General features: G+C 46.7%; 1 protein-coding gene across 1 annotated transcript in view; it reads right to left on the reverse strand.

The window, feature by feature from the left end:
• The window catches only part of Svop (SV2 related protein), a 77,102-nt gene extending 52,097 nt beyond the window's left edge, over window positions 1-25,005 (reverse strand). The window contains exons 1-4 of the mRNA XM_010604009.1: window positions 24,811-25,005; window positions 8,106-8,266; window positions 5,130-5,215; window positions 3,913-4,011 (exon numbers count right to left, since the gene is read on the reverse strand). Of these exons, the coding sequence (XP_010602311.1) occupies window positions 3,913-4,011; window positions 5,130-5,215; window positions 8,106-8,266; window positions 24,811-24,845 (381 nt within the window). The 5' untranslated portion in view covers window positions 24,846-25,005. The remainder of the gene's footprint in view (window positions 1-3,912; window positions 4,012-5,129; window positions 5,216-8,105; window positions 8,267-24,810) is intronic.
• Between the last annotated feature and the right edge of the window lie 6 nt (window positions 25,006-25,011).

Here is a 25,011-nt window from a genome sequence, read left to right on the forward strand (position 1 = left end):
CATTTTTATTAGGACGTTTACAGTACATAATGTTTATATTCCTTGTGTGAAGTTGGCTCATGTATATAACACCTCATATTTCCTTTTTCCATCCTGTTTCCTTCCCCTCCCTTCCCCTTTCCTCCCACTCTTTTTACTTTTTATTTTGAGACAGGATCTCACGAAGCTACTCAGCCTGACCCCCAACTTGCCATCCTCCTACCTTTGCCTCGAGAGAAAATGAAATTATATGTACGCGCCCAGCTCCCTGAATCGTCCTGTGCAACAAAACCTAAACAAGTGGTCAGAAAATTAGAGCACTAAAAATAATTTTGGTAAACTAGAAAGGTGTGGCCGGGTGTGGTGGTTCATGCCTATAATTCCAGCACTCGGGAGGCTGAGGCAGGAGGATCGCTGTGAGTTCGAGACCAGCCTGGACTACACAGTGAGTTCCAGGTCAGTTTCAACTACCTAGTGAGACCCTGTCTCAAAAAGAAACAAACAAACAAACAAAAAAACTAGAAAGGTGTGCTCTTTGGCATGAAGTTTGGGAGCTTGTTTGGGGGTTCTAGCAGGGGAGCGCGGCTTCTCCTATCCCCTTGACCAAGGAAGCAGCCCTTCTCTGTCTGGGGTAGTTGGCAGCTTCAGGAGGGCCACACACGGGGCCATGGAGCGGTGAGGGAGGAAGGGGACACCTGCCTGGCTAGCCGGACCAGCCAAATCCAACCTGGTGATTAGTGGGGTGACAGATGTTGCAGTCAGATCACCCTCACGTCCATTTGGCATGTTCCTTGGTAGTTGTTTTAAACACCCAGGTACTATGAGTCCACTGAGCTATAATGAAACTCCTACAGCTCCCCCAAACTTTTTAAATGTGAATAAAGCTTTTTTTTGGGGGGGCGGGTTTGAGACAGGGTCTTACTATGTAGTTGAGACTGCTCTGGAACTCACTGTGTAGCCCAGGCTGGTCTCGAACTCACAGCGATCCTCCTGCCTCAGCCTCCCGAGTGCTGGGACTACAGGCGTGCACCACCACGCCCAGCTAAAGCTTTTCATATTTATAGCCAGTAAGTAAAAGTGACAGAAAGAAATTGAATTGGTGCCGAACCCTGTTTCACTTGAGCAATAAGTAATCATCCAAGAATGCATGAAATATTTGGCAAACATTCCATTCCTCTCATTCCCTACTAAAAAATGTACTTATTGCTTAACAGTTACTTTTGCCAAAATTAATTCTGTCTTGTGTTGATCTATGGTGTACCACTAAAAATTATAATGATAGTGCAGTGCAGGAGAAACATTTTAATAAGGCCATCTCATCTCAGAAAATTAGAAATAATAATTTAAGGGCCAGGGATTTAGCTCAGTGGTGCTGCTGCCTGCCTCACAAGTGCAAGGTCCTGAGTTCAATCCGTGGTACCAAAAACAAAACAAAACCAGAAATAATAATTTAATGTTTATAGATTTCATCATAGACTATGTTAGGATGAGGAATGTGATATTTTCTAGCATAAAAAAAAATCACATGAAGTTAGAATTACAAGGAGAAATGGAACGGAAATGCCAGTTCCAGAAGAAAATAACACAGTGCAAAATGCCAGCGCCCCCCATACCAGAGTTCGAACTCAGGACCTTGCCCTTGCTAGGCAGGCACAGCATCACTGAGCTAAATCGCTGGCCCCTCAAAACTTTTCTGAAGAGTTTCTTCATGATACTTTTTTCCAGTACTGAGGATTGAACCCAGAGCCTTCACACTGAGCTACAACCCCAATCTCTTTTTAATTTTTAATTTTTAATTTTTATTTCAAGGCAGAGTCTTGCTAAATTGCTAAGCTGTCCAGGCTGGGTTCAAAATTGCCATCCTCCTGCCTCAGCCTCCCAGAGTGCTAAGATTGCAGGATTGTGCCACTATGCCTAGCAATTCATGATATTTTAAAACAAACTATAGTAAGCACCAGATAAGTATTTCAGTTCCACGGGATGCAGTTTTAGAAGTAATATGACGATTTTATTTAATGTTTAATACTTCAGTGTACTGGAAATGATGCAACCTGAAGTTTATTTTACATTCTAAATGTCTATTTATTAACTTTTTTGCAGTGCCAGGAATTAGACTCCAGGACCTGAGCCTGCTAGGCAAGCGCTCTACAGCCCCAACCTAAATTTTTTTTTAATTCAGTTGAATTTAAGAGTGTGCCAGAGTCCTGGGAGCTGCACAGGCTACTCAAATCCTTCCTAGATTACTCAGAATAAAAGGGTTCGAAGATGACTGTCATGGAATAAAATGTGGCCTCAATCCTAGGCACCCTAAAGAGTTACATATCAATCCCCTCCTTTAAGAAAAAACCCAGCCAAACACATCTTCACCCAAAGGAGAGTTTCGGGTGCAGCAGAGCCCCGGCTGTGAATCATAACGACTGTGGTATTCTGTTGTTTTCTCATTGCTGCTGTTATTGTTTTGCTGCTGGGGGCTGGACCCAGGGTGGCTCACATGCTAGGTGAGCGCTACACACCTAGCCCCAATGCCAGCCTCTCCTCTGGTCACAGTGACACTCACATCGCATCCCCCGGTGTGCTTGGCTCATTAGACAAACTCTCACGGCGCCACTCCCACTTCCTCACAGGAAACTTCGCGTGGCTCCAGACTTTACACTCTAAGGAACCCAGGATCACATCAGGCCTTGTGACCCAGAGTGGATTTGCCACCAAGCATCTCTAATCCTTAGTTTCCTTATCGTACGTAAAAACCCTTGGCCCAGGGCCTGGCCCATGATAACTGCCCAGTAAATTGCCAGGGTTTTATTTGCTTGTGTTGCCGTGCTTGGTATCAAACCCCGGGCCTTGCAGATACTAGACAGAGTGCTTTACGATAGAGCCACCCCAAACTGTGGCTGTTAAAAACCAAGGACAAGCCCGGCATGGTGGCGCATGCCTGTAATCCCAGCACTCAGGAGGGTAAGGCAGGAGGATCTCTGTGAGTTCGAGACCAGCCTGGGCTACATAGTGAGTTCCAGGTCAGTCTCAACTACATAGTGAGACCCTGTCTCAAAAAAAAAAAAAAAAAAAAAAACAAGGACAAAGAGAGTAGAAAGTCCCTGTATTGCAAAAACAGAACTAGCTGGGAGTGATGGCCCATGCTTGTCATCTGAGTACTATGGAGGCTGAGGCAGGAGGATTGCAAGTTCCCAACAGGGCAATTTCACAAGTGGGGGATGTAGCTCAAAGGTAGAGCACCCTGGGTTTGATCTACAGAACCACAAAAACCGACAGCCCTGCAGCTCCTCTCTGGGAGGTATCAGAGAGAGCCAGGATTAGGAGACAGGACCATTTCCTCCACTTGCCATGTGCTGGGCTCTGCATGTACTGATAATAGCACCAAGTCATAGGGACTGGAGGATTAAAGGACAGAGGGTATACTACACATATGTGGTATCCAATGTGCCTCAAGCCCTTTGCACTGCTTTTGTGTGAATGGCAGCCAGGTGATTGTCATCATTTTCCTTCTGTCTGGCCAGGCCATGGTCTGGCCTTCTAAACGCTTGCTGGTGAGCTCCCCAGATAGTAGTCGAGGGCTTGGTCTCACTCCCCTTCAGGAGCAGCCCTAACTGGCATCCGTCTAACGCCTGCTGCACGTCAGGCTGGATGAAGGAAGTTGGCCTCTCCTTTGCGCAGCTGGGGGAAAGGGAGGCTTGTAAAGTTTAAGGGATGGGTGGTATCTGCAGCCTCTCAAGAGCCCTGGGTGGGACAGAGCCGGTTGCTACTGCACCCTGCAGGGTCGGTGAGATGGACAGAGGACGGAAGGAAGCAGAGGTCCTGGCGTTTCCACCCAGGACTTGCTTCTTGTCTGCTGGGCTCTTGGCTGCAGCAGGAGGGGGACATCCCACAGGACACCCGAGGGACCCGAACTGTGCAGAAGCAGAAGCAGTCGCCTACCGAGGTCAGCAACGCCACCTGCCAGCTGCGGAGCTGCCACTCGCAGTGCAGCTGTGGGGCCAGGATGCTCAGGATCATCATCTCCATAGCGTCGGCCATCTGCAGAGGGAAGGGGACACCGTGAGGCCAGGGTGCTGCCCGGTGCGGGGACAGCTGGCCAAGCCCTCAACCCCACAGAGCGTGTGGCAAATTCTTCACCACCACCCAGGGCCCCCCAAACATCCAGACCCGGAGGGCCCCAGTGGTTAGAGCAAGCGCTACCACGCGAGAAGGGACAGAGACATCGGGTGTCCTTTGTGTTTCCCCACATTCACAGAAATACGGATCCTCCCCAAGGAAGAGGGAAGACATCGTATTTCGGAGGTCTGAGCGAAAGCATTCTGATGGAGATGGGCCGACAATGACCTCTCCTCTTTGGTGCAATTAAAGGCTAGTTGGTCTTTGTTTCCTAGGTCGTTTGTTCATGTAGCATTGGTAATCAGTATATTTCATAAGCATGACCTTTTCGTGTATTAAAACATACTAGGAAGCCCCAGTAATGAAATATCTTTGACTTTACAGGACCAGCCAGCCAGAATAATAAGAAATGAGAATTTAAAAGCAGATTCACACCACCGTGGGATATAAAGTGTGTGATAAGGCGCTTTCCAAATTAGTGACAGAATCGGTGTGGGGAAGCTGATGATCCGTCTGGACAGACGTGTAGTTAGATGGTTGTCCTGCACCATTCCCAAAAATCAGTTTCAGATGGTTAAGGGTCTAGCTGTGCTATTCACCACAACCGTATAAGGAATTTTAACAAAGGCTACGAGCACCTTGAAGTAGAAGGAAAAATTTAAACCATCTGTTTGTCTGTTTGTCTCATTATGCAGTTCAGGCTGGTCTTGAACTCACTATGTAGCACAGGCTGACCTTGGAGTTGAGGGATCCTCCTGCCTCAGCCTCCAGAGTGCTGAGATTACAGGTGAGCGCCACCACGCCTGGCTTAGAACCGCTTATTTAAATAGAAGCTTCCATTCCATCCTTGGCACAAGCACCAGCCACACCCAGTTCCCTCCAACCACTCATCGCCCCGCAGAAACTCTGCTGGAATTCAGGTAGATTGTCCACAGAAAGAGCTGTGCCCTTCCTCGTAAGCCCCAGGAACCCAGCTGAGCAGCAGGGGGTGGGGTTCCTTGGCGGTAAACGGGAGGCCACTGTACCCCAGAAATACTTGCCCAAGCCAAGCCGGTGAGGACAGACAGCTTCCACTGAAACTTTCCAAAGCCAATGGCTTCCACCGCATCTTCCACCATGAAAGTGTCTGGGGAGGAGAAAGAGGGAGGGAGAGAAAGGACCATCATCGCACCTTGCGTTGGTCGGGAGTGGTCCCCGGCCCAACTGATGAATGCGGCACATGCTGGTTCTAGATCGTATCCTCGAGAAATTCCAGCAAGAGTAGAACAGTGCTTTGCCACTGTGACATTATTTGCAACCTAGAAAACTGGGGTCACGGTTTATACCTGGATATCATCCCAAGGGCTCCTGAGCTCCTAGGCACGGCTCTTTGGGTATGTGATACGCCTCGGAGGATGAGTGTACAGCTAAAGGTGATGTTGGGAGGTGGAAGCCAGCGGGAGCGAGCGGGTCACCAGGGCCGAGTCTCGGAAGGCCTCCCCCCACCTCTCCCCTCCCTCGGCCTCCCTGGGGCCGTGACGCGAGCGTGCCACGCCGCCACCGGCCTTGGAGCCAGCAACTATGGGTTGAAACCTCTACAAACGCGAGCCAAAATACCCCTTTCCTCCTTTAAGTTGGGGGTGTCAGAAACGGTCTCAGTGATGAGGAAAGGGACAAAGACAATTGGAAAATGCAAGATGTCTACCATTATGCAGTATGACCCAGCTATTGAAAAGAATAGCAGATATGGAAAGGTGCGCATAACAGAGGAGTTAACTTAAAAGTAAAATAAGATGCGCAATAAAACAGTATGGTGCGCTCTACCACCGAGCCACATCCCCAGTGCAAATGATTTTTTCTTTCTTTCTGTTTTTTTTTTGAGACAGGGTCTCACTGTGTAGTTGAGACTGACATGGAACTCACTGTGTAGCCCAGGCTGGTCTCGAACTCACAGCGATCCTCCTGCCTCAGCCTCCCGAGTGCTGGGATGACAGGCGTGCGCCACCACTCCCCAGCTCCAAATGACTTTTTAAAAAGCAGAATTCCACGAGCACTGAGACAGAAATATGTCCACATTGTGTTACTGCGTGGAAAATGCAAGGACAGGTACGTTCCAGAAGAGCTGTCTCTGGAATAAAATTAGGTATCGGTGTGGGTGTGCATCCTACACAGGTAGAAAGAGGGAATAGATGTCCTACAAACTGCGAACAGAGTCTTCTGCGAGAACAGCACTCACTTTTCTACTTGGGACATTCCTATCGTGTCCGGATGCTTGCCCGAAAACATGCTATTTTTGTGCTCAGAAAAACAAAGTTTAATTTACAAGCTAATAAGTATTTCGGCAAATACACAAAAGCCAAGTGTCTTGTGGCACACATCCTAGTGTAACACGCGTGGAAAAGCTGGTGACAACTGGGCTGAACCTGCACGTCGATCCCAGTGTGTATCTGTGCACGATGTTAATTTCTCAGTCGCGCCAAATGCACCTTGTGTAAGTGAACTGTTTATCTCGGAGGAGGCTGCATAAAGCGCATACGGGAGCCTTCTGTATTCTGCTGTACTCTGAATCTGAAATCTCTCCCAGAGGCCTGCACGGTAAAGGCATGGTCCCTACCTGTAGCTCTGTGGAAGATACAGACCTTCTTAAAGGTTGGAGAAAATGAGGTTATTGTCAAGGACTAGGCTCTGTAACTCAGATCTCAGTCTTCCCAGGTCAATGTTACCTTGCCTCAGAACAGGGAAATATGCGGAAGGGCCCCATGCCCCATGGCTACGGGTGGAAATGGATAACCCCGCACTGCACTCTGGGTAGCATCTGCTGAGGACAGCTGTCAATACACGGGCATTTGGGTGTCAAGAGAATCTGGTTCACTAACTTCATCCTTATCCGCCTATTCTCTATAGTTGCTGGTTCCATGAAATGCACACCTACCCCTCCTCCTGTGCTTCTCACCAGCTAATAAAAGTGGGCCAGCCACAGAGTTCTGTCTGCTAGCAGATGCTCTCCTCCTGGTTCCCCCTTATATCTTGAGAATCGTCTCTGTCGCTTTCTTTTATCCCTTGTCATCCCCCCCCAAAGTAGCTGAGGGCCTGATCAGCCCTCAATAGGTTATTGGGTGCATGCTCTTGAAGGGAATATCGAGACCTGACCCCTTCCCTCTCTTTATTTCCCATCCCAGCTGCCAAGAGGTGAATAGCTTTTTCTGCCTTGTGCTCCTGCCTGATGTGCCTAAAATGAGGGAGCCAAATGATCATGGACTGAAACCTCTGAAACTGTGAGCAAACCTTTCCTCTTTTTAAGTTTATCGTCTCACTTATTTTGTTATAGTAACAGGAAGCTGACTAACATCTTTTTGTAAGTCTAAAAGGATTACAAAATAAAAAGTTAATTAAAAAATAAAATACTACAGGAGGATGTTGGATGGCCTTTCCAAGGGCAAGCTCTGGGGATCTCATCAGTCCCTGATGGAAGCCATCATCGTTTTAAAATTTCAACCAGGAGTCTCTTATGGCAATCATAATTTTCTCCAAAGTGTGATCTGATGTTTGTCACACTAGCAGTGAGCTGCAGTTTCCTCATCTGCAAAATGGGGGAAATGATGGAACTGTTGTGAGGATTAAATGGGTAATACATGCAGCATGCTTAGAACAGAGCCTGACACAGAGCAGATGCTCAGCGTGTCAGCTGCTCCCACAGGCTGGCATCACCCCCACTCCCCTACCATGATAACCAAAATCATCCCGCCATCATCATTGCACTGCTGTTGCCTTCACGGCCATCACCATCCCACCGTCACCATCGTCACTGTTACTGTCCTTGGCTGGGTGTCACGCCATCATGCTGACAGGTCGCCTTGCCTGCTCGAGTGAACCACGTAGGCCCAGCACACACTTCCAGCCTCACTTCTGGGCCCTCTGCACCCCCCCCCGCGGTCCTTCATGAGAACTTCTGGGAGTGCTGCCTGGGGAGCAAGCCTGGCACCTCAGGGTCCCTGACCAGGGCCCAGGTTCATGCCTCAGCCACAGGGCTCTCTCACCGTCAGTGGGATTAGCAAATTCCTTGGGCACAGCTGCTCCATCATCCAGCTCAACAGCTTCTAGGCCCACTCGGACCCCTTCGATCTGGACCTCATGCTCTCCTGAAACCGTGTCGTCCTCTGACCTTGCGCTCTCACCTGTGCGACGGAATTTCACCACCCTAGAGAAAAGAGCACATCTGATCAAGATGACTAGCACTCCCCACCAGTGGCCTTGCTGCATAGCTCTTGGACCCAAGACAGGTGACTGCCTTGTTTTTCATGGAGAGTTGAATAGCTGGGAACTAGCCTTTTCCTTGAATTGGGCTGCAGATTGAACCGAGGGCCTCACATATAGTAGGCAAGTGCTCAAACTCTGAGCTGCGTCTCCAGGCCTATTATCTGCATTTTGTCACCCTATCCAAAATAATCATTGTCAAATCCAGTGTCACAATGCTTTCCCCCCATACAGTGGTCCTTGGTTCACAAACTTGTTTTACGATTTGGGAAAAGATGACTCTACGTATGTCTGTGTGGGGAAGATGACCATGGCTGTGTTTGGGAAGCAAACCTTTGTTGAACATTTTTGTTTGAAAGCCAAATTCTTTGTGAACTGAAGTGCTCGTGAACTGAGGCATTACTGTATTTTCTTTTCTTTTTTTGGCACCAGGAATCGAACTCGGGTCCCTGCGCTTGTAAAGCAATCACCGGAACCACTGAGCTAGATCCCTGGCCCTACTGTATTTTCTTCTAAAGTCTTTTTTTGTTAAGTTTAGGTCTTGCCTTTTGGGCTAACTTTTTTATAATGTGTACGCTAAGAGTCCAACTTCACCCTTCTGCATGTGGCTATCTATTGTTCCCAGTATCATATATTGAAAAGACTGTCCTTTCCCATGCAGTGATCTTGGTGTCCTTGTTGAAAACCAGCTGATTTAAGGGTTGACTGCAGATACATGAGATCTCTTGTTACCTTGGCAACCAACCTAGGAAGGAGGTCTGATTATCATACAGTTTTATGGAGGAGAAATCAGGTGCCCCAGGAGGTTAAGGAACTTGCCCTAGATCACATAGCTTGATGGAACTGAGGCTTAGTCTGGCTGCCTTTGGTATTAAAGCTCTTGGTTCGAGTCCCTGGGAAGTAAGCCTGGCCCTCTGCTAAGCCTTCCTGTGCCCGGGGGATACATGTGAGGCCCAGGCTGAGCTGGCCTATGGGGGTGGACTTGCCAGCCGTGGAAAATGATGTGTTCTAGGGCTGGAACCAAAGGGCGCAGCTCGATGGCAGCCTGGCTGACAGTGCTTCAGGATACCACCTGCCGCAGGGTTCTGGACCGAACAGAGCCTCAGAACCCCACAGGGCAGGTCATAACACAGGCGGTCGGCTGGGCCCACCCCCGGGAGGTCTAACTCCTGAGGTCTGTGTTGCGGGATGGAGATTCTGCATTTCTAACAGTTCTTCTATGCTGCTGAACTTGGCTGGTCTGGAAGCCTCTTTCCTATGCCAGAATTAGACAGATGGTTCTGCTGCCCCCTCCCCATCATGAAGTAGCCCTGCCCAGGGACCTAGCCCTTCCCCTCCCCAAGTTGACTGCCTGCAGTCTGGCCCCCAACCTGAGAGGCCCAGGACACAGGACTCAACCTGCTCTCTGGAGCTGGGGCCTCCCTTGCAGCTGGAACGCAGGTGTTACTTAGGAGCAAAGTCTTAGAGATCAGTCACCCTAGACCGGCACATATTCTTAGAAAGTGGGCCCCAGAAGATCTCTTATAAGCCATTTGCAGTCCAAGAGCAGCATTTGAGCCAGGCACATTTGAGTCACCATTGGCACCATTGGCCTATAATACCAGAGCTCTGGGAAGCTGAGGCAGGAGGATTGCAAGTTCAAGTCTAGCAAAAACCTGTCTGAAGATACACACACACACACACACACACACACACACACACACGGAAGAAGAAGGAGGATGAAGAGGATGTAAAGGAGAAGGGGGAGAGCATTTGATCCAATGTGCATTTATCTGGAGCAGCTTTTAGGGGATCCCCATAGAAATTACGGGGTACTTTAAAGCCAGAGTGTGCCCCCTTATTTATTTGTAGCACCTGCCAGGATCTGTGGGGTAAAATCTTCCATGATGGCCAATTTCAAGCTGCAGTGGTTAGATGACAAATTCCTGTACATGTAACAGCCAATCTGTTCTCTGGAGCTGGTACAAGCAGGCTGCAGCACCTCATATTAAAGAAACAAAAATCCTCAAAGCACAGATCTGTGGTGCAACACAGGTGAACCGAAAACACTATGCTTAGTCTAAGAATCCCGTCTTAAGAGGCTACACAGTTCTGATTTTATTTATACAAAGTATCCAGAGCAGACAAATCCATAGAGAAAGAAGACTCATGATTGCCAGGGCCTGGGAATTACCTGGGGATGGGGACTCCTTGCTTAACATATGTTGTTGTTGTTGTTTTGTTTTGTTTTGTTTTGGTACAGGGGATTGAACTCAGGACCTTGCGCTTGCAAGGCAGGCGGCAGAACCACTGAGCTAAATTCCCGCCCCTGAATCGTATGTTTTCAACAGTTAAAATGATTAACTTTATGTTATGTGTATTTTGCCATCTGAAAATTAAAATCCCAGAAAAAACCAACTCTGACCACTGCCATGACCTTAGTAGAATCTATTTGTTCTTTTGTCGAGCACCTGCCATGTGCCAAGCCCACGCACAGGTGGTGCTGGGATTTCAAAGTGTGCCAACAACTCAGACTCCATCCTGCAGGGCTCAAAGTTTCCTGGGAAGGGGTCAAGCATTTAAAGTATATGGATACAGTAGTGGCACCATCCTAGCTATTGGAGAGGCTGAGGCAGGAGGATCACAAGTTCAAGGCCACTCTCAAAATATAGAATGGACCTTGCACATTCTAGCCCTGCCTTTGAGCTACAATCCTAACTTCCAGAATTTCTTCCTTTTATAAGGTGAATACTCAGTCCTACGGATAGACCACATTTTGTTTATCCATCCATCTGCCATGGACACTGGCAATTGTGATACATCGTACACTGCGATACATTTTCCTACTTGAATGGGCCATTGTCGGCCTAATCGCTTCTCTCCTGAGGATTGTTCCTAGTTTTGTATCATCACAAGCAAAGCTGAAAACAGCAAGGCAACAGCAGAAGAGAACATGACAGCGTGGCCGGGAGGTGGTACTCCAAAGTCAGATGGCTGTACCAAAGCCTGGTGTCCCCATTTCTGGGTGACTTCTCTGTGCTTAAGAGTCCTTGTCTTAGCCAGGTGTGGTGACAGACAGCAGTTATTCCAGCACTTAGGAGGCTGAGGCAGGAGGATCACCATGAGTATAAGACCAGCATGCATTACAAAACAAGACGCTGCCTCAAAAAATACAACAAAAACAAAGGAGCGAAAAGTCCTCATCTGTAAAATGGGGTTGTAATCCACGTAAAGTGCTGAGCTCTGGATATGACCCATGACACGTTCATCTTAGTCTGTATCAGCCACTGTGTGCATAGCAAATCGTCACCTACTACATGACAAGTTGCCAGCAGAATAGTTCTGGGTGGGGGCGGAATTCTGAGAGATAAAACAAATGACCTTTAAAAAAGATTGCAGGGGTTGGTGTCAGTCACCGAAGGAGTAGGGAGCCATGGGTGTTTCCTGAGGAGGAGATGTGATGAAAGGAGTATTCGAGAAGCCATCAGGCCCCAAATTCATTCTGTGGTGCTGTCTTCAGAGTCGAGGGAAATGTATGGACCTTCCCCTCATCCATAAAAATGAAGGGCTGATATATGTAAATATTCATTTTCTTCCTCCCCTATTAATTCTACGACTGCCATGGTATGTGTGTGGGGGGCTATTAATGGTGATAGTTTTAATTTATTTATTTATTGGTACCAGGGATCGAACTCGGGACTTTGTGCTTGCAAGGCAGACAGCAGCACCACTGAGCTAAATCCCCGGTCCAATGCCATTTATTTTAGAGTTGCTTCTTGGGTCAGGGAGCCCTACTCATGTGTAGATCTCTGTCTGGAGCCCATTTCACAGCACCTTTTACTTATTCCACACTCAGAAAGTCAAAGCCCCAGCCTGCCCCAGCACCCATCATGAGCCTTTCACTGTGCCCAGTGTATATCTCCCAACTCCCAAGCTCTCTCTCTCTCTCTCTCTCTCTCTCTCTCTCTCTGTCTGTCTCTGTCTGTCTCTCTCGTCTCTTAGTGGTGGTACCGGGGATTGAACCTAGGGCCTTCAACCTGAGCTACATCCCAGCTTTTTAATTTTGAAACAGAATCTCACTAATTTGCTCAGGCTGGGCTTGAACTTGCAGTCCTCCTGCCTCAGCCTCACAGAGTTAAAACAGAAATTTTAAAAGCTGGGAGTGGGATATGACTGTAATCCCAGTACTCTAGGAGGCTGAGGCAGGAGGATCACAAGTTCAAGCTCAGCCTGGACAACTTAGCAAAACCTTGTCACAGAAATAAAAAAATGGGGCTGGGGGTGGTGAAGGGAGGGCAGGGACAAGGGGAAAAAATGAGAACCAAGACTTGTCATGTAGAGGTATAAGACCCCAACAATGAATGTAACTGTACTATATCCCTAAAATGTACCAATAAACTCAATTAAAGCAGAAAAAAAATGGGGCTGGGAATTTGGCTCAGTGGTTCTGCCATCTGCCTCGCAAGTGCAAGGACCCTAGTTTGATCCCTGGTACCAAAAAATAAATTTTAAAAAGATTTGTTAAAGGCTGTGTACATAGCTCAATGGTAGAGCACTTGCCTGGCATAAGCAAAGCTTGGTGTTCAAGCCCCAGCATAACCAAAACAAACTAACAAAAAGAAAAAAGAGATCTCTGACATTAAATTATATTCAGAAAGCCAGACAGCATTTAGAATCAGTTGGGTTCCTAAAAGTATTTATCATCCATATGAGCCAAGATTTCCCGATAAAGAAGAAAATGTAATATGACAGAAAAAGAAAATAGCAGTGACATATGTTAAATATGTGAGGGCTTCAAAACAGCCTGGCTCTTCTGTACATATTTCTTGGCATTTGTATATATCTATCTTATAATTTACCAAAATAGCCAGGAACATTTATTTTGCATAATTTTGCTATTTAAGGAAGAGAAAAACTTGAGGAAATAGCTGTCAACTTGCAGATCTTGTTTGTACCATCAGGCCTGCGACTTCATTAGGGTCTTTAGATGAGGAAGTTTTCTTTTCATCTGAGTGTCTGGACCTTTATTCCTTGAGTTCACGAATCTCCCAGGCTGAAAAGGCAGCGTAAGCCCAAGTGATAGTCACAGGTATGCAGGGTTCTGCAGGAAGACAGGTGGTCTGGTGCAGGCGGGAAGGGAGCCGGGTTCTGGCTTGGCTTTGAATCTCCTTATTTACACTATTCAGCCGCTGTGTGACCCTATGTGGGTTACCTCTGGAGTTGGTTGCCGGGTGTGGTGGTACACATCTGTAACCCTAGCTACTCGGGAGGCTGAGGTAGGGGGGTCACAAGCCCAAGGCCAATTTAGCAGGACCCTGTCTCGAACAGTTAAATAAAGGGCTAAGGGATAAGTTAACTCAGTTGTGCAAAGCCTGAGGTTCAGTTTCTAGCCCTGGAAAATAACAAAAAGGGAGAGATGGTCATGTCTACCCCACAGAGTTGCCGTGGCGTGTCTGAAGGGACTGGCACAATCACCCCCATTATTTCAGGGTTGAGGGATCCCTCAGCGCTGGGTGCTGGGACACAAAGTGGGACAAGCTGCCCACCCACACCATGAAGTATTCTCCAGCTGGGATCAAGTCACCCAATGCAGCATGCTCCACTTTTATGTGATAGTCGCCTGGGCAGGAAGCAAAGTGAGGTTAGGTTCCCAGATAAGGAGGGAGGTGGTCAGAGAAGACCTCCAGAGCGGGCCGGGCTCCAGGGCTGAGGAGAGTCGCACACAGGTGAGGCAAGGGCAGCCGAGCAGCCAGTGCCAAGGCCAGGAGATTGGACAAAGAGCAGAGGGCAGGACCGGGCGGCACTCTGGGGATCCAGTGAGGATTCTTTGCGTCACCCTGAGACGACATCCTGAGACCTTTGGCATCCTGGGATGCCACAGCAGGGCCTCAGGCCGCACATAGAGGGAAGAGGCCGAGCAGGGTAGAGGTTTGAGAAAACCACGCAGGCTCAGTGGAATGGCGTCGTGAGAGAGGCTGGCTGGTGAGCTCTTTGCTGTCTCTAAGGATCAGTGACCTCTGACAGGGGCAGTGGCTCTACAGCCAGTGAGGCCCTGGGATGTCAAAGTCATAATACAGAAAACCAGAGGCGTGGTTCATACAGAGAGATGGCCGGAGAGGGTGCAGAGAGACCAGGGAGGAGGCTGCAGGTGGGCAGGTGAGGGAGGCTTGGACCAGGGGCTTGGGGGTGGAGGTCTGAAACTTGTGCTCAGGATTTGGCGTTCTCCAATCCACTCTTATTTTTCCGATTAGTACAGGAAGACCTTTTGCTGGGGAGACTCGTCTGCAGGGCTAACCAGCAATGCTCACACTCCACGTTTAGGGAACTCAAACACTGACAACCAAAGCCCCTCAGTTTTGTCCCAGATACCTCGGCTGTGTCGCCCTGGGGCTTCTTTTGGTCTCTGACGGAGGTTGGATGCTGTGTACACAAAGCAGCAGAAACCGCCAAGTTCCTGAAACTGTGGACTTGCTTAGTCTCCTGGGGTGCTCTCTGGTCTGAAGGGAGGTGCTTGTCCAAGTTGGACCCCAAGAAAAGAGCTTGAACTTGAGGGTTATAAGGAAGAAGGAAGCACATTTCTACTCGATATAAAGCAAGGAGACGCATTCTCAGGCAGAAAATTCCAGAGAAGACCAAAGCTGTTTAAGGGGACAGCGGATCCCACCCCTCCTTTTTTGAGAAGCTTTCTAGGAGAGGCAGACGTCCATGTAACTGGCTCAGCAGGAATCACATTTCGTAGTCATGCGAAATGACTACGATGACTTCAGGTGACTTCAGGTGCCAGATCCAAGTCTGAGCGCTAGAAACTGTCTTCTGTCATTCCTTCCGCAACTCTAAGTGGGAGATGTTAGTCATAACTCCAGTTTACGGAGAAGCAAACTGAGGCTCAGCGAGGTGACACCAATCGCTCCCAGTCCTCCAGGTAGTGTACAGGAGCCTGATCTCAGTAGCCCGGGCACTTAATTGATCAGCCAGTGCTTTTGTGAGCAAAGCCACAAGTGTCCCGAAGGAACAGATTACAATGCTCATTCCTGGGCCACACTCCAGGCTGCATGCTTTCGCATCTTTGCAGAGAGGGGCTCAGAACTTTTTTTTTTTTGCACAGGGGATCGAACTTGGGACCTTGTGCTTTCGAGGCAGGCTGAGCTAAATCCCCGGCTGAGGAATGTGAATTTTAGTGAGATGTTGACAGTGGAGTCTGAGAGTCATCACTTGACGCCTTCATGCTCTGAACTGGAGAGATGGAATTTGATGGATACGATGTCTTTTAAGATCCCTTCCATTCATGACTGTCTAGAAGTCTAGGACTAATAGAAATTTTAGCTCCCTCTGGGTTTTATTTATTTGTATGTTCCTGTCACCCCCATCAACCTGAACAGCAAAGTGCTTATTATCTGGATCGCAGACCACTGGCTTACACTCTGAACAAAAGGTGATGATGAGAAATAAATAACAGGTAACGCTATGGATCCCTTACCATGTGCTGGTGTCTCTGATAACTTTGTGAGCATCGATTCAAGGCCCTATGAGGTGGGGCCCTCACTCTAGGCACCTTACATGATGAGAACGAGGACCTGCCGAGTAAACGGAAAGTCAGGACTCAAAGCCAGGTCTGACTGAGCAGAGCCCAGCACATGGTTCTCTGCTGTGGCCTCATGGAAGGACTTGACAGTTCTTCTGTTGGAAGAACAAGAGCCCTTGCTGGGCGTGGTGGCTCATGCCTGTAATCCCAGCACTCAGGAGGCTGAGGCAGGAGGATCGCTGTGAGTCCGAGACCAGCCTGGTCAACATAGTGAGTTCCAGGTCAGTCGCAACTACATAGTGAGACCCTGTCTAAAACAAAAAACAAAAACCAAAAAACAAACAAAAAAAGGAGCCCTGTGCTATGACTTTCCAGGTGGTTTGTCTTTGTACTTATTTGTTCACTTATTCATTCAATAACCACACAGTGAAAACCTTCTCTGTGTGAGACTGATGCCTGGCCTTTGTGGAACTTAGTCGTTTGCCAAAGGTACCTTGAGGATCATGGACAATGTACACCTTTCTGGGGAAGCAGGTACCAGAGATCCAACTCGACTAAAGACAGAGAAGTGGAAAAAAAATTTTTTTTTGTACCAGGGATCAAACTCAGGTCCTTGCGCTTGCGAAGCAGGTGCCGGAACCACTGAGCTAAATCTCCAAGAAGTAAAATTTAAAGAGAGCTATGAGGATGCTCTAGAAATCAGTACTGAATAATTCGTTGTCTAAAGTAGAACACTCCAGAGTACTGTTCCTCAACCAGGGGCAATTTCGCCCTCTGGGGACATGGGCAAGGTCTGCAGACAATTTCGTCACCTTTGGGGCTGACAGTGGTGAATGCTTGTGACGCCGAGTGGCTAGAGGCTAGGGATATTGCTAAATATTCCACATTGCAGAAGACAGCTCTCTCACAACCCTGCCGTCTGGAGTAAAATGTCAGTGACGTCAAGGTCAAGAAGCCCTCGGTTAAGGACCGAAAGAGATGCAACGAATAAAACCACGACAGCCACCATAACCTAGGATGGTACCGGGCGCGCCCATCTGGAGAGTTTACAACCACAGTCTTTCAGAGTTTAAAATGCCCTCAAATGTAAACCATGCACCCCCATACGTCTTGGGGGAAGTTGAACAAATTGTTCAAGATTACACAATGACTCACATGCAAATATTTATAATTCTTTTTCTTTTATTTTTCTGGTGTTGGGGATCAAACCTAGGGCCATAGGTGTGCCAGGCAAGTGCTCTACCCCTGAATTTTTCCCTTAGTCTAATCCGTGTAATATTCTTTAAGACAATGTGTTGCTATGGACTGTTCCACTATGCCCAGCATGTTTTAGATAGCCCGGTAACGGCCCCATAGCTGGGGTTACACAGCTACTGTCTAGTTGAGTGGGCCCTGGAATAACTCTCCCTAAGACCTAAGGCTACTCAAACAATAGCCTCTTTGCAAAGACTTTCTTTGGTCTACAAACTGTTTCCCTCAAGTCACTGAAATCTACATCCCCTAGAGGGAAGCTGGCCTGCATGAAATGCAAATGTGTTTGGAATGAAGGGGCTCGAGCAGTTCTGAACTTGAAATTGCAAAGGCTTTAAGGGATTACCTAATTGGATTCCCCCACTTACTGCAATGACACCCTACTTTTCGTCTGGAGTGGGTGACAGTCAATGCTATTTCTCCTTATTGGCCAAGGATCTTTTCCTTTTGTCCCATGAGTCTCAGGCAGGAGCCAGAAGTCTCATTGGTGCCTTTGCCACGTACCCCAGTCCTGTGTCTCTATGCAGAGGACTCCTGAGTTAGAGAAAACAGACCTGCTTGTGACTTTTCCTCCAGTCCTTTCCAGGGTTCATCTGGGCCCAAAGAGTTTACCTAGGACAATTTCAAGCACAATAGCCAAGTAATAGTTGAAACATTATTCACCACAGCAAAAATAGAATCAACCTGCGTGCCCATTCCACGGATGAAAGGATAAAGAAAATGTGTTATGTACACAACGGAATGCTATCCGGCCATGAAAAAGAAAGAAATGCTGTGATTTGTGACAACATGGATGTTAAGCAAAATAAGCCAAGCATAGACAGATGAAGACTACGTGATCTCATTTATATACAGAGTCTGAGAAAGTTGAACTCAGGGAAATAGAGCACCGAATGGTGGTTACCATGGGCTTGGGGGTCAGTGTTGGGGGTGTTGGTCAAGTGGTACAAAGCTTTAGTTAGATAAGAAAAATAAGTTAAACAGATCTGCTGCTCAACTTGGAGCCCATAGTTAACAACGACATACTTGAAATTTACTAAGAGAATAGATTTCGAGTGTTCTTACCACACACGCACACACACAAACACACACACACACACACACACACACACACAGCTTGAAAGGTCATGTATATACTACTAATTATCATTTTTTTGTACTGAAGATTTAACCCAGAGCCTTCACACTGAATCACACTCCCAGCCCTTTTATGTTTTTTATTTTGATATGGAGTCTAACACACGCACACACAAACACACACACACACACACACACACACACACAGCTTGAAAGGTCATGTATATACTACTAATTATCATTTTTTTGTACTGAAGATTTAACCCAGAGCCTTCACACTGAATCACACTCCCAGCCCTTTTATGTTTTTTATTTTGATATGGAGTCTTGCTAAATTGCGAGGCTGGGCTTAAACTCACAATCTTCCTCCCTCAATCTCTCACAGTGCTGGGATTACAGGCACGCGCCACCAAGCCTAGGTTTATATACTAATTATCTCGATTTACCCATTTGACAGCACAGAGATATTTCAAAACATGCTGTACACAACAAATGCACATAAGTTCTGACCATTGGAATGGGTTTGAAGAATAGTCACGCAGTCAGTGAGTCTGAGTACCATTCCTCCAACCTTCTTGAGTCAAAGGAGATGGGCAATTAGCAGAGCAAGCATGAGAAAGGAAGCTATGTCTTATCTCTCCGGGTGGACTGGGATGCCGGCACCCAAATGTAATAATGGTGGTCCCAACTGCCAGGGAAAATAATCAGAGGGTGATTTGGATTTTCCTACCCTTTTGACAGGAGGGATTGAACTCAGGACCTTGAGCTTGTGAAGCAGGCCGCGGAACCACTGAGCTAAATCCGTGGCCCTCTGCTTTTTATTTATAAAGCCTTCATCATCCTTTGGCCAACATAGACTGGTCTATCCTGGAATCCAGTAACCCAGCATTAGATGAAATCTACAGAAATGTCCCCCACACTTGTAATAGGCCAAGTTGCCACCCTTGGATGTTTTCACAGTGGCAAGAGAAGTTGGATGCTATACAAGGTTGTGTAATATTCCATTGCATGAATATTCCACATTTTGTTTATTTACCTACTGATGGACGTAGCTTGCTTCTATGTTTTAGCTATTGTAAGTAATGTTCCTATGGCAAAGGGTGTACAAATATCTCTTCAAGACCCCACCTTTAATTCTTTTGAATTATTATGGATACTCTAATCCCTTATATAAAATGGCATGGCATTTGCGCAGAGCCCATGTGCACTCACCCTATGTACTTTAAGCCATCTCCGAATCATCTGTAACACCTAGTATGATGTAAATGCTGTGTAAGAAGCTGTTCTACGATACCGTTTAAGGAATCACGATGAGAGAAAATGTCTGCACATGTCCACGGCCGATGCAATTTTTTCCAAGTATTTTTTATTCATGATCGGTTGGACCCGTGGATGTGAAATGCACAGATATGAAGGGCGGATTGTGTAGCCAGACGTGGAATTCTGGATCATATCGAAATCTATTTTTAATTTTTTGAGGAAGTGCCATACTGTTTTCCGTAGCAGCCACACTGCTTTATGCTCCCACAGCAGGGTACAAGGATCCCAATGTCTCTACATCCTTGCTAACACCTGCTATGTTCTGGTTGGGTTTGTTCGTGTGTGTGTGACAGAGGACTGAAATTTTAAAGGAGATGGGATGGGTTTCAGCGAGAAGGTGGCATTGGGCACTTGACGGAGGTGAAGCCGATATCCTGGAGAAGAGCCTTCTGGGTGGAGGGAATGGTGCACAGGTTTGAGGAACAGCAGAGAGGCGGCGGGGGGCTGCAGCAGCATCAGTGGGGGCAGCGGGGGAAGAGATGAGCCCTACGGGAGCCTATGGGAGCTTCTGAGCCAAGCAGGGCTCCGGTTGCTGTATCGGATTGGGATGCAGGAGTGAGTGACCACCCTGGAGACCATGGCAGCCCTTCCTGGTGAGAGAGGACAGGGACTTGAGCCTGGGGCCTGAGTACAGGTGGAAAGAAGAGCTAGGAGTCTTGGGTGAAGCTTTGAGGCAGGACCGACAGGATTTCCTGATGCCATAAAAGTGACATCTGAAAGGGAGAAAGGGGTCTAAATTGACTCCAGAGTTTTTAGCCCAGATGTGCTCTGCAATAGGAGAAGCCAAAGGAGGAGCAGAATGGAGGAGAGATCAAGAGTCCAAGTTTGGACACGCACTTTCACACCAAATCAGACATGTGCTTAGTGCTCTGCGAAGGAGACTAAGGCTTCCAGGTGCCTCAGGGCCTGAGCAAGTTGAGAAAGAGGGGAACAAACCAGGGTGGAGGAACCCAGCACCATTCACTGAGCCCTTGCCCTGAGCCAGGCCCCTAGCTGAGAGTGTCCCGATGATTAGCTCCTCGCTGAGTCGGACAGCCCAACCTCACAGGTACAATGAGACATCCAGCTCTATAGACCAACACCGGGCCTCTGAGAGATGAAGTCCCCGGCCCAAGGCCACCTCAATGGCACGTGGCAGAGCCAGAGTCTGAACCCAGCTCTGCCTGACTCAGACGTCACATTATACCTCTGTGTTACTGGTTAACCCAGCAAAAGCTAGGGAAAGGTTCAGTGAAGTGTTGGACTTCCATTCTATCTTGAAAAACAGGTTTTGTAAGAAAGGAGAAAGAGAGTGCATGCAAGATCAAGTCCTTCTTGTCACTTACAGCAAAGCCCTGTAAGGCCAGGTCCCTTCTGTCCTCTGCAGTCTTCCCCTGAGCAAACTGTTTATTATGCTCCATTGATCGTGGCACATCAAGCTTTTTTCTATTCAGGGCTTTTACCCATATGGTTCCCTCTGCTGGAATTCTCTTCTTACACTGCATGAGTCCCTGACAGCTCTCAAGACAATCCTTTAACTATGCGTGCAGTGATGTGCTCAGGATCCACCTCTTCCAACCAGACTAGTGAACTTGGGAAGTGATTGCAACCATGGAAGTCCTCCAGACTTATGCTACCCACTATGATAGCCTACTTGGCATTTGGAACGTGCATTTGCTTTTTGTTTGTTTTTGTGACGCTAGAGATTGGACCTAGGGCCCTGTACGTGCTAGGCAAATACTGTTCCACTGAGCCATATCCCAAGCCCAGCATTTGCAATGACTCAAGTGCTGATTTTTTAAATGTTTGTTTACTTATATCTTATACTGTGTAAATTATTTAACATATAAAGTAGATAATTTAAGTTTAAATCTAAATAGCCACATATAGCTACCAAATTGGACAACAGAGTTCCTTACTGTGAGCTTCTCAAAGGCAAGGACTATCCTGTCTTATTCAGTTGTAGAATCCTTTGTACAACTGGTACCCAGTTAAACCATTGAATGAGTGAATGAATCAGTCAACGTGTCAATCCATCAATGTGGTTTGGAAAACTTTTCAGAAATCATTCCATGGGCTGTACATGGGGATGTAGCTCAGTAGTAGAGTGCTTGCCTAACATACGTGAGGCCCTGGGTTCAATCTCCAGCCTTGGATAAAAAGAAATTATTCTACAAGAGATCTAAAGAAAAAGTTTGACTCCTAATAGGACACACAATAAGGCAGAAGTGAATGCAAAATCTCAGCTAGTTGAATCTCCTATTTTTGACACTGTCCTTAGGTGAACAGCAGGTGAAAGGCGGCGGGGGGGGGTTGTGATTTCAAATGAACAATCCCAGAGCCATGTGAAGGTGCCCCCGAGTGCAAGAAAGGTCTGTTTGCTTAGGCCTCTCATCCCCTCTCCCCCTCCTTTGACCCTATAAACTACTTAGTGGCTTATAATCTATTAACACCCAGCCTCCCCGGAAACTAAGTCTGTTCCAAAGTCCACTCTTGCCAACTCTCTCCAAGGCGCTCAGAGATTTTGAAAAACCATATTGCTCCCAGGAAATCTGTTGCCTGCAATCTGTGCCTAATATATGCAGGGTGTGGTTAAAAAAATCTCAGTCGTGATTTGTAACCCACTCAGACTCACATAGCTCTTTCCTTTAGCTTACTGTTTTTCGTTTTGTTTTGTTTTGTTTTTTTATAAATTGAGGTCAATGCATTTCAGGGCTAATTTTCACTTCATTCAAATGCAGTTTAGGGTTTTCACGTAACAGTTTTTGGGAGTCCAGCAATAATGAACCCACAAACTTTGTTTTTCTAAATTATTTTAAATGCAATAATAATATGAGTTCATATATGTTATTTTGTGTCTGCCCAGCATTTAGCACATATGATCTCCTTTGACCTTCACAATAACCCTACGAAGCAAGTACTTTTATAACATTTCTGGGAGGGATGCTCGGGATTGAACACGCTTCACCCTGAGCCACACCTTCACTCCATAATATCAGTTTTATAGCTAGCAAACTTGTGCCTCAGAAAGGTTAACTTATTGGCTTAGAGTAATACAGCCGGCAGGGTCAGAATTTGAACCCACGTATTTCTGACTCAGAGCAAATGTTCTCAAACGGTACACACTTTAACTTCTAACTGATATTATATGTACTTATGTTGACAAAACTTCTGAAAGAATAATCAAGAAACAACTCTGGGTAATAAGACTGGAGTTCAGGGAGAGAGCCTTGCTTTTCATGTTTGTGCTTCTCTCTGCACTTTATTTACTATGTCAATTTTATTTATAATGTATTTGTATTAAAATTTAAATTCATTTTTTTGTGGTCCTGGGAATTGAATGTAGAGCCTTGTAGGCTGCATCCCTGGCCTTTTTAATTTTTAAAATTTTTGAGATAGGGATCTTGCTAAGTTGATATGTAGCCCAGGCTGGTTTGTTTTTGTTTTTTGTTTGGGTAGTGTGGATCAAACTTGGGACCTTGCACTTTTGAGGCAGGTGATGGGGCCACTGAGCTAAATCTCTGGCCCTAGGCTGGGTTTTTGATCCTCCTGTCTCAGCCTCCCTGATTGCTGGAATTACAGGTGTGTGCCACCATACCTAGCTCTAAGTTAGTTGTTTTTTTTGTTTTTTGGGTTTTTTTGGTAGTACTGGGAATTGAATCCAAGGCCTCATGCCCACTAGGTGATCACTTTCCCACTGAGCTACATCCCCCAGCTAAAAGCTAAATTAATTTTTAATTAATTTTTGTGCGTGCTCTATCACTGAGTTAGAGTCCCCTATTTTTACTCTTTTGTAATTAAGGGAAGAACTATTTTAACAATAGCATGTCTACAAATTAGATTAAGTGTACATAAATCTTTTACAAAACTCACATGTTGTGCCGCTGAAAATTTATACCACTAAGCTAAAGTTCCAGTATATACAGTATTCTTATTTTCAGCACCAAATTTTTTTTTTTTTTTGGTACCAGGATCGAACTCAGGACCTTGTACTTGCTAGGTAGGCAGCAGAACCACTGAGCCAAAATCCCTGGGCCTCAGCAACAAATTTTAAAATTCAACTTTTGAATTATTTTTATTTTGGGATAACAGTTTGATTTTTGAACATATTTATTTCCAGTGAAAGCGGTATGCTTTCCTTGAGAGATTTGCACTCAGACATTTACATTTTTATATACTTATACATTGACCTCTGGTTATTATAACTAGGCATCCTTCAGCATTTGTGAAATAATAGTGTATTCGTAAGTCATGCTATGTGTGGATCAGTTAATAAAATTAAAACCTAAATTAAATACATTTTAAGATAAAAATTAATTCTATACAGATTGAGAAGTAAGTGCTACAATGGGCTCTATACTCAGAACCTCGGAGAGCTGTATCAGTCACACTAAAAGTCACTTGGGAGAATTCTTTAAGAGCTCAAAGAACAAAATACACCGTTTTTTAAGTCAAGAAAATACACACGTTTGTGTCAATAATGTATCCTTTCCACCAAACCCAAATAGAATCGACTTCATCATCCAAATGGGTAGTGATTCTAAAAACGAAAGCAAAACCCACCAAAAATGTGCTTTTTAAAATGTCCCCTCTTAATCTCTCGGAATTCGCTTAACAAATCACCATCTGCTTGTGGCAGAAAAAAATCTGTAAGCCCCTCTACAAGGCCCCTGTTCATTCCCCTGCCTGGCTGTATTCTCCCAGGATTCCTGAAGCTAATCTGGTATTCCTGAAAAATTCTCGTCCTCAAAGGAGGACATTCCTGCTGTGCCCAACAGCGAGTCTCACTCCAGCTAGATGTTAGAAAACCCTTTCATTCAGAAGAAGGCAAGAGGTTTCAGCGACGGCGGCGCACAAGCCTCTCTCTCACACACTCCATCAACAACAGGACTTTGCCCAAGCCTCTGCTCTAGGAAGGAATCTCAGCTTTTTAGAAACCAGGTTGCAACATCGTATCATTCATTTCGAAAAGACCTTGCAGATAAATCAGTAATTTCACGGTACAGGAGAAGGGCTGGGGAGGACCCAGGTCACCGCACAGATTCATCAATTCAGTCCACATTTCCAAACAGCCCTTAACGCTTTCTCCAAGCAGATCTCACAATTCCCTCGAGGATGGAGAGCGACGAAAAGGGAAAATATGATACCCGTGACTCCCAGTAGGATCCTGGCCGATCTCAAAAATGGAACTGAGTCAGGGCTGCTGGGGTAGGAAAATGGCTTATGTCCTCCCGGCCTAATTCCTTCCTTTGAAACAGTTCTCTTTAAATTCGGGAAGCCATGCAGAGATGCACTCCCTGCAGCTTTGCGTCTCTTAAAAGAAAGCCTGTCTGCCTCTCGCTCGCCCCTGTGGTACTCACGGCAGCTGCCTGAGCTGGAATAAGTCCTCCTCCATGTCCGCGCTGCGCCAGGACGAGCCCTTTTCATGGCCTTACATGTTAGTGGCGGATGACGAGGGTTCGGGGTTTCAGCACCGGGGCTCCGGACAGCTCCCGCGCCGCGTCCTCCCTCCGGCGGCAGCTGTTCGGGGGAGGGAGCCGCCGGGGCCCTGCCCACGAGAC

Source organism: Fukomys damarensis, unplaced genomic scaffold, assembly GCF_012274545.1.
Source record: "Fukomys damarensis isolate Sample0158 unplaced genomic scaffold, DMR_v1.0_HiC HiC_scaffold_12, whole genome shotgun sequence".
Lineage (NCBI taxonomy): Eukaryota > Metazoa > Chordata > Mammalia > Rodentia > Bathyergidae > Fukomys > Fukomys damarensis.